General features: G+C 37.7%; 1 protein-coding gene across 1 annotated transcript; it reads left to right on the top strand.

Moving 5' to 3' along the window:
• The first annotated feature begins 209 nt into the window (after positions 1–209).
• Positions 210–660, top strand: LOC140685817 (prothymosin alpha-like). Its single transcript, XM_072938295.1, has one exon. It carries the CDS (start codon positions 216–218, stop codon positions 546–548), a length of 333 nt encoding a protein of 110 aa, XP_072794396.1. The 5' UTR covers positions 210–215; the 3' UTR covers positions 549–660.
• The last annotated feature ends 10,081 nt before the right edge of the window (positions 661–10,741 follow it).

The following is a 10,741-nucleotide window of genomic DNA, read 5'->3' as shown; positions in this document are numbered from 1 at the left end:
TATCTTTTGAAATAAGAACATAAAAGATGACTTTTTACTAAATTAAATTATTCTAGGCATTGTTCCTGTGGCCGGCTCTCCGCTCGCCGCAGCCACCTCCGCCTGCGCCTCAGCCGCCGCCGCCGCCGCCGCGGACTCCCGCAGCTTTATAGCCAGAGCCCTCGAACTCTCGCTTTCTTTCTAATCCGCTGCATCGGATCACTGGCGCGCCTGTCATGTCAGACGCGGCCGTGGACACCAGCTCTGAGATCACCACCAAGGACTTAAAAGAGAAGAAGGAAGTTGTGGAGGAGGCGGAGAATGGGAGAGAGGCACCTGCTAATGGGAATGCTAATGAGGAAAATGGGGAGCAGGAGGCCGACAATGAGGTAGATGGAGAAGAGGAAGAAGGTGGGGAGGAAGAGGAGGAGGAAGAGGAAGGTGATGGTGAGGAAGAGGATGGAGATGAAGATGAGGAGGCTGAGGCAGCTACGGGCAAACGGGCAGCTGAAGATGATGAGGATGACGACGTTGACACCAAGAAGCAGAAGACTAATGAGGATGACTAGACAGCAAAAAAGGAAAAGTTAAACTTAAAAAAAAAAAAAGCCTCCGTGACCTATTCACCCTCCACTTCCCGTCTCAGAATCTAAACGTGGTCACCTTCGAGTAGAGAGGCCCGCCCGCCCGCCTGCCGCGGGCAGCGCCACCTGCAGATGACACGCTCTCTGCCACGCAACCAAAACCACAACGTGAATTTGCAACAGGGGAAGAAGAAAGAACCAAAACGTCCAAGGCCCTGCTTTTTCTCTTAAAGTACTTTAAAAAGGAAAATTTGTTTGTATTTTTTATTTACATTTTATATTTTTGTACATATTGTTAGGGGTCAGCCATTTTTAATGATCTCGGATGACCAAACCAGCCTTCGGAGCGTTCTCTGTCCTTCTGACTTTACTTGTGGTGTGACCATGTTCATTATAATCTCAAAGGAGAAAAAAAAAACCTTGTAAAAAAAAAACAACAACAACAAAAATCTTATTCCGAGCATTCCAGTAACTTTTTTTGTGTATGTACTTAGCTGTACTATAAGTAGTTGGTTTGTATGAGATGGTTAAAAAGGCCAAAGATAAAAGGTTGCTTTTTTTTTCCTTTTTTTGTCTATGAAGTTGCTGTTTATTTTTTATTTTTTTGGCCTGTTTGATGTATGTGTGGAACAATGTTGTCCAACAATAAACCGGAATTTTATTTTGCTGAGTTGTTTTAAAAAAAAATTATTCTAAATGAAATCAGATGTCCTAATATTGAGCCAGATTTAGCTGTTTGAAGTAACTAAGCTTGTTGGTGTAGATCAGACATGCTTATAGAAGCCACTAAGGTAAGATTAATTACATTACAGCTTGTAATGCATTACCTCACTCAAGGTAATAATATGTAAGTACTTGAATTCACTGAGCATTTCCAATCTGTATCTTAGTTTAAAAAACATTGCATAATTGAAATTGGCATCTGTCTAGTCAGAATGGCATTTGGGAGCCTGGCAGAATGTTAGTGGTGTTTGTGGACAAAGGCCCTGAGGAAGCTCTGAGATGAAGTGTTGCAGGGAGGAGCCTTGTGGACATTATCCAGCCTAAGGGAATTATGGGTTAATAGCATTCAGGTTTAAGATATGCAGATGTGGCCATACAATAAATCATTAAACTTGCATGTATCATATATTTAGATCCAGATCAGTATTCAGAAGATCTAAATCTGCTGGATCCAAAAACTAGCAACCACCCATTGAAACACCAACAAACTCTAACAAGCAGTCGATCTGATAACAAGCAATCAAAAAGGAGACCTTCTTTTAAAGAAGAATCTGAAAGACATCAAATTACAAGCAAGATTCACAAGGTCTTCAAAAACAAAATAAGCTGTGATGTCCAGGGAAACCTTTGTAGATACACAAAGTGGAATTGATCATATGTTCATTTATATTTATTTCCAATCACATTTTGCAATAATATAAGCTAAAAATGGGAAGAACAAATTTTCAAAGACTTGAGTTTGCTGTGTGGGGACAATTTCAACACACAAAGTTCATTTTAACACATAGTGTGCATTTAAATATTCAAGCAAATTATGCCTACCATCTGTACCATTGATAGAGCAACTGACCAGGAGTTTCACACAGACTTTGGCATCATATCCTCAAATCTCAGAAGATCAATCTTCTCGCTTTGTGACTATAGAAGCTTAGGCAGAGCTGGCCTTGAAACTTAAGTGTCTCTGACTTCAAAACTGTTGAAGATAATAGTGCGATTTATCGATAGTTGTGGTTCTCCTGAGCACATGAGGCTCGTCAGTGAACCTCTTTACCTCCTTGAAGTTAGATGTGGCTTGTGATTGGTTTTAGCCAAGAAATGTGTGCAGATGGGACATATGTAACTTAAGGGTGAAAGCAATTAATTGCTGGAAGAAAGCTCCAGGGCTCTGTTTCAAAGTTACAACAGTCTTGGCGGATGTGGAAACATGAGGCTGAACTCTCCTTGGCTTGATGGTTGCCGTGGACTGTCAGCTAAGCTTACCATTGTGCCTGTCTTATGAGAAGGAAGTTCTCCTTGTTCTAAGTCATTGCTGCTGTTTGTTTGGTTACTCTGGCATAACATAGTCTGATGAATAAAAACAAGTTCAAGTTTGTTCCAATATGTTCCAATATCAGTGAATCAAGCTGAAATTATTCCAGAAATATCCGCATTTCCACCTGCAAACCCAACTTAAACATATTTGCATATTTCTCACTCAAACAAGGCTTGAATCAATTTAGGAAAAATCTTCAAGTATCAGTCAAAACTCTTGCATGAATAGTCATGGTATCTCAAGCTCAAGCAAGTCCAAAGTTGGCTCATCACTTCACTCTACCCTCAAACTTGTTGTCCACCTAATCATCTCAGTGGGGGACCAGGGAGCAATCCTGCTTCTTAAGGCTCCTGCATCCGTCACCCCATGTAACTAACTACACGGTGATATCATGCTGATTCTTTATTATTATTATTATTATTTGTTTGTTTGTTTGTTTTATTTTGCTGGGTTTTGGGGGGGTAGCTATGTTTATTTGTTTATTTACTGGAGATCCTGGGGACTGGATCCTGGACCTCATGCACGCTAAGTGCAGCTCCACTGCTGAGCTGCATCCCCACCCACCACACTGACTGTTAACATGTGCCTGCAGTGCTGTTTCCTTCCCATTGTCAGTGCTAGTTCAAGGATGTATCTTCAAATTGTAATAACCAGATGTATTGTAGCCTTTCAAACTTTAAATTATCCTCTACCCTTGTTAATTAAGATATCATTCTGAAATCCAAATCTGATCATGCAGAAAGTACATGATCAATTCTTGTTAGAGCACCCATGCATTCTCTACTATGGCGCCTCACGTCTTCTGTAATTTCTCCATGTGGTTGGCCTTCTTTATCCACCAGCCTGTGACTTGCAGTAGGGCAGAGACTTCAGATTCATCTTTTCAGTTTCAGTTCTCTTTTCTCCCACCCTCACCCACACCACACCCTCCTCTGTCACCCCTCACCTCCCCCAACTTCCCCACCCCTGTCTGCTGCTTAACCTCAAGGAATATATAAGAGAAGCCTGAATCCTGGCTGGCAAATGAAGGCAACAGGGTAAAACTCCATACAAATGGTATAATGGATGCTGATCTGAATGAGGCACCCTCGCAGACAGCTCCAGATCTCTTTGACTCATCTTCCAATTCCCATTTATCACTTCGAAGTGAAAGAGAAGTCATGTATTTTTGTTAATAGAACGGCTCAGAAATGAGGTTTCTGTTAAGTGCAGAATTTGCACAGATTTATCAAGGATGTATGTGTGCTACATTAAATATTTGGAATTTAGTGAATATCCAGCAAAAGTAACATTTTTATATTTGTCCACAAAGCACATATGCATTTTATCTTATAATTCTTGAAAATGCTTTGGGTTAATAAAGAATATTATTTTTATTATCCATTAGAAATACTGTAGTTTGCCAGGCACTGGGGAGAAAATGCAACATTTCAAGTTAAAAACCATTGCCAGAGCTATTTTAAATCTAAATAGCATCAAAAATGTGAACTTACTCCTCTTGTTTAAATAGGTAAATTCAAACTACAGTAATAGAGAGATTTACCAAGTCATATCTCTGTAATGAGAAAAATGTACTTACAAAATAATTTAACCAAGAAGATTTAGAAATAAACATATAATTTTAATAGGGTTGATATTTGAGAAGATTTGTTCCTAAAAAATGCTTTCATATTTTTTTGTTTAAAAAAATCAGAGGGGGGAAAAAACCCTTCTGCTATGATAGAATTATATACACAGTTGCCAAGAGTTGAGAAGATGATTCCAGCTAAGTGAACTTTCCCAAAATTAATTGATCAAGACACACCTATTGGTTTGAAAAACCATCTGTAAACATATATGAAAGAGTGACAGGGAGATGCTCAGTGGAGATGTCACAAAAACTGGGGGAGGGGGTGCTCAATTAATACTTTCACTTTCCAGAAAAAATGAAGCAGCTGATAGTCTTAGTGATGTTTTAAATGCCTGTGATATTAATGCAAACTAATTGCTCTCACTACCTTTACAGTATTTGCAGAGACTAGCAGGTTGAATTTAGAGACTTCAATAATTTAAATGTCAAACAAAATGACTAAAGATCCAATTACAGAAGTTTTCAGCATCAATATTAGGAAAAGGGCAAATTATTAAGGTAAGCAAGTACATAATATTGGAGATAATCAAATCTATTAACTCTTCAAATTTAATGAAAAAGAAGAAAATGAAATATTCTTGTACAGTCTTTTCAAAGATGATAAGTCAGCAAGTGCCTGAAATGTGGTAGCTGCTTAATAATTATTTGTCAAGTAAGTGACTGTAAAGCCCTCACATCGTACTCTTCAAAAGATCTTGAAATTCTGGACACATGGAGCTTGATTTTAATATAAAGAAAACTACCAGATATTCAAAGAAACTCAAATAGTGGAAAATATTCTTATACTTATGAGATTTCAATAGTATAATTGAGTTCTCCTTCCTGGGGAGTGGTCACTGTATTATAGTTAATTCTCCCTTAAATTCTTCCTCAGTGATGGTCCAAAAAGAAGAAAAAAAGAATGGAGAAAGAAAGAAAGGGAAAGAGACAGAGAAGGAAGGCAGGAAAGAAGGAAGGAAGGAGGGGAGGGGAGGGGAGGAAAGAAAGGAAAGGCATGGAGAGGAAAGAAGAAGGAAGATTCAGACAGTGAGTGGCCAAGAGGGAAGAAAGTATACAGGGATTATTGTGTTTCCTAAACTTTATTCTCATCAAATGTTACGTCCCTAGAAGATAATCACATTTTCCAAAATTTACATCTAACTTAACAAATCCACAAAGTAAAGAAATAGACAAAGTCTTCTATGTACAAAATATTCATGTATACTTGTCATAATACAAATATTCACATTTTTTTAAATGCAGAATGAAAATGTGACTTATGTCATCATACTTACAAAGACAATAATGCCTCCAAGTCTTCCAGCCTGATGACTTGTCTCTCTGTTTGATGAGGTCTACCTGGTACAGAAAGCAAGGAAAACTCTCCACGATTGTGACCCTGGTGTCTCATCTCCCCAGACCTGGAAATGTGTGCACTGTCACTGGGCCATTTGGAAATACTTAACAGTGTTAACCAATGGAGGAAGGAGATTAAATAACTATTAGTTGGATTTACTCAGACTGATGCTGACCCTGAACAAAAAGCTGGTTTCTGCATACCCAGCTCTTCCCTGGGCTGCTTCCCTGATCAAGTAGACAAACGTTTGTTTTGATGATACTTAGTGATATTTTTGCCTGAGTAGATAAACAGGTTACTACCAGTGACACAAGAGTTATCAAATTAACTTGTAATTGGTGTGCACACACACAGACCTCCACAGCCTTAAACCATATCATTAAATCAAAAAGCTATTGCATTAACAGGGCATTCCTTCTAAAGACTTGGAATTATGTGGATTTCTGAGCAAATGTCTATCTCCACTTTTAGGTAAGAAAGTTTACCAGAAGGTCTATAATACTACCTTCAAGTATGAAGATCAAATTTTATTTCTCTTTCAAGAATTAAGAAAGAAGTTCTCAAAAATGCGTATCTTCATTTTCTCATCTTCCAATTTTAATTTCTTAAATAGTAGTAAAGTGTTATTATTTTCTACAGAAAGTGTATTAACATGATTCACACAATTGATTAAATCTTATAGGTCTCTATAGTCCTACTTCCTTCCCCATTGGCCAAAGATAATTCCTGTATTGACCCCTATTTTATTTACTTCTTCACAGCAAGCTGGGACCATTCACTCAAAAACCTGCAAGTGCCAAACTTAAATTTTTACACATCCATTTGCTTTGCATATAGCCCTGATCAGCATTTATTTTTAGCAAACTAGAACCTCCCTGCACTCCATACACAGCAAAACATTTGCAAGCCATAGATAAGACCTACCTTAGGACTACGAAAGACCCCCAGTGGATGCCCTTCAAGGTTCTCTGCCCTGGAGAACCCCCAGCTGTGCAGGTGAAGGACGTCACCTGGGCCTGAGAGGCCCCTCCTCATGGTCCCTCTTCTCCTGGGGTTCCTTTACCCTCATTGCCCTCTGCGTGGTGACTCTGATACCCTGCTTCTGAAGTCTCCTGATGGGAAGTAAAGGGCTTCTTGCTTATAATACTAACCTAACCCAAAGAAAACTCCCTGTGTACCCCTGCTCCCTAATGATCCTGCCATTTTCCTTGATCACCCCTGAAATCCTTGAACTCATTACCCCTTCTCAAGTTTCAAGGGTTTTGAAAAAATGGAATGTGACTTTTACAATCTCTTGTGCTACAATAAGCTACTGCTGCACCCTTATTAGAATGGCAGAAAGAAAAAAAATAAAGTAAAATGACAGCACCAGTGTTCCTGGAAATGCCATGTAACAAGGACTCATACATCACTGGTGGGAAGTAGGAATACTGTACAGCTGCTGAGGTGAACAGTTTGCCAGTTTCTTATAAGGTTAAACACTCACTACTGTATGACCTAATGATGCTATTCTTGAGAATTTACCACGGGGAATGAAATCTGATTACCTCATAGAATGAAACATAAATCTTATACATGAATGCTCATAGCAACTTTATCCATATTCGTAAAAAAGTGGGAATAACTCAAATGTCTTTAAGTAAGTGGGTACATAAACAGACTTTGGTACGTCTGCGTATTTGGATACCACTCAGCAATAAGGAGAATGGACTATGGCTCCATGCAGCCATTGGCTAGATCTCAAAGATATACTGGGTGAAAGGACCCAGTCTCTAAAGCTCATGTAATGCACGATTCCTTTATATAATGCTCTCGGAAAGAAAAACTGTAATGATAAAGAATTGATCACTGGTTGTCAGAGTTTGGGATGGGGGAAGTCTGATTAAAAAGGAATAGCACGGTGGGGGAGGGTATAGCTCAAAGTGGTAGAGCACATGCTTAGTATGCATGGGGTCCTGGGTTCAGTTCCCAGTACCTCCTCTAAAAAGTAAATAAATAAATAAACCTAAGTACACCCCCCAAAAAACCCCTAACATAAAAAAATAGGAATAGCATGAAGGAGGTATTGGGAGTCATGGAACCATTTAGTATCTTAACTGTAAGGGTGATTACACAAATCTACACGTTTGTTAAAATTCTTAGAAATGCAAACACACAACAAATTTTACTGTATACTACCTTGAAAATAAAAATTATTTGAATGAGTGAGAGTAGAAAGCAGTATTATTAAAATTATATTTATAATATTTTTCTCCTTGAGTTGTGTGTTTGCCTATTACCTTTGAGAATCACCGTCTGCATAAGTCAAAGTTGAAATGGCCCATTAGTATCATCCCTGTACTTCGATTTCACACCATGATTCTCAAGTTTTGCAATGGCTTTTATGTTTATATTTTAATGGAATCTCTCACTGAATCTAAAACTCTTAATTATCTCACGAGGTATTTTACATTGTGAGTTATATGGCTTGCGTGTTTAACTTTGTACATTTTTAAATTATCATTATTATGTGTTGTCAGTAGGTCAGATTTTTAACATACGCACACCCTCCAATGTCATAGTTACAGTTAATTTTGCTGCCAGTTTCTATTTTATGATTCAATAATTAAGCTTTTTTCTTGATTTGCTAATATGCGAAATGATATTTTTTCATAACGGAGCTAATTTCCTTCATCTGGGTGACTGCAGGAGAATTTTAGCCAAACTCTCTCCATCCCCCTCAGCCCTGCTGCCTTCCACTCTCACCACATCAGCCAGAATGATCCTTCCAAGCTTGTCAGACCACATTACTCCTCTGCTCAAAAGGCTTTGGGGGCTCCCTAATTCACAGTCAAAATTCAAGTCCTTCAGATGCCTGCCGAGGACCTGACTCATGTATTTTTCTGACATCATCCCATAGGACTCCCACCCCAGACACACCCCAATGTTAGAGATGTTGCACTAGCTTTTTCTTTTGTCCAGAAACTTCTTCCCCAGCATCTGCCGTCACTAAATGCCTTACACCTTCAAAGTTTTGCTCAAATATCACTTTCTCCATATCTCTCTTGACCACCTTGTATAAAATGGGTACATCCAGTCACTCAGCATTTGCTCATCTTCTCCTGCCACTTTGCTGTTTTCTATTTTTAATCATTTATCATTTATTAACACAAAATAATGTATTTTATTTATGTTTAGTTATTATTTCTCTACATATCCACTAGAATGTAACCCCTATGAGAGAAGAAATATGGATCTGTTTTATTCACTCATGTTTCCAAGTGCCTGGTATAATGCCCAACACACAGGTGCCCAACACATATTTGCTCAGTGAAGAAGGACAATGGATGCATTCATTTGTGCATAAAATATTTTCTATTGCACATGAAATATAATAGATTATGATTAAATATTGGGTAAAATGCTTATAAAAAGAGTTTACTTTCTTGAAACGTGTCAAAATATTATAACAATTTTGTGATTAAACATACAAAATACAAAGAATAATGTAAGTTAAAAATGCAAAAAATAATATAAAGAACCACTGAATCTGAAACATTTGGAGTATACGTCAAATTACCTCATAAGTGTATAATGTATGCTTTTAAAAGTTTTGATTCCTAGTAATCATGTGATTTGTTTTCTTCATCTTTATCCTAGAGAAAAGTCCATTTTTTTCAGATTTCAATTATGTTTTCAATTTTTTCTAGCCTATTGGATTCCCATAAATGGATGTAAATTGTTATGTAGCATAACTCTATACAATAATACAGCTTTCCTTCAGTGCATAAATCATTCAAAAAGTGCACATGTGCATGCATTTTAACTGAAAGTTTAGACTTACAGTCAAGAGCCTGGAGGCATGCGAGATATGCAGCCAAGAAGAGTTTTTGATACAGTTTGTTGGGGCTAAATGAAAAGGTACAAAGGGTAGATTTTAAAAATATTTCTCCTTGACTTTCACTTTCTTTTTACTGGTGTTGACTTTTTTTCCTTGATATTTATTTAATGTTAAGTTTATGCCCAAAACAGAGCAAATTATTTTGTCTGTCTTAAAGGGTGTCTGAGTTGCAATCAATGGTCAAAAATTTCCCAAACCCTGTCAAGTATGTTTGTAAAAATTGAAAATAAGACTAGAAGTTAGAGTACCACTAAATCCCACATTTGAATTTCTACCAACAGCAAAACTAATGGAACCAGGATAAAAACACTTTATCTTTATATCATCTAAAAAATGATGGGGGGTCACATCATGTATTTTCTAACTTTAGACACCTAAATTGGCAGCCTAAAATCTATATTTACATGTTGCCTCTAAATAGATCAGAGCCCTATCTCTACTCAGTGCCTTCCTCGCCCCAGTCTTGTTCCAGCTATTGGGAAACGGCCAGCTCCCTAAAAGGCTTTTTGTGAGGATACAGGAGCACAGTCTCCAAACTTCATCTTCCACACCCTCTGTAGGTTCACAGTGTGAAAGTAAGATCATTTGGTGAAAGGATCAAAACTGACCGCAGCAGTGCAGAGTCTCCACGGAAGTCTAACAAGAATCATTGGCGAGGCTGGGGACTTAGCTTCTGGTCCAGGTATGGGACTGAGCAGTGCATCCAGCCGCCACCTGCATGGGGAAAGAGAGAGCAGCAGGAGCAGTCACAGAGCTGATAATTACAAAGTCCTGAACTGGAGTAGCTTTCACTTCTTTAAGTGATGTTGAAAAAAACAAAAACAACAATAATTTGTGACTAAGTGATGAAAAAACAGATAAAATAACTATTGTCTTGAATGTGGAGACACATAACTGAGAAAACAATATTTCTGTGTGAATAAGTAAACTTTCTTACCATCCAAGAACATCTGCCATCTATAAAATGGAAAGAAAAACACCAATAGGAAAAAACAAGATATAAAGCAGAATGAAATGGAAAAGGAGAAGAATGACATAAGCTAGAATTCATGGGCAAATAAAAACAATGAAATTTGTAACACAGAAAGAACATAATTAACACTGCAAAAAAATCAAATTCAAAAAAGGTGAACTAGAGAAATTGTTTCTAATATCAAAAGAAAAGCATACAATTTGAGAAAGAAAAATGTAATAGGACAGAAAATTAGCAAAAAAAAAAAAATTCAAAAAGGACTTTTACTGTCCTAGGCAAAGTGGAACATATGATAGACAAAACAAATCTAAACAATTGTTCCAG

Source organism: Vicugna pacos, chromosome 15 (assembly GCF_048564905.1).
Source record: "Vicugna pacos chromosome 15, VicPac4, whole genome shotgun sequence".
Lineage (NCBI taxonomy): Eukaryota > Metazoa > Chordata > Mammalia > Artiodactyla > Camelidae > Vicugna > Vicugna pacos.
The sequence above is the reverse complement of the archived record's forward strand: the minus strand, read 5'-3'. Positions and strand labels throughout refer to the sequence as shown.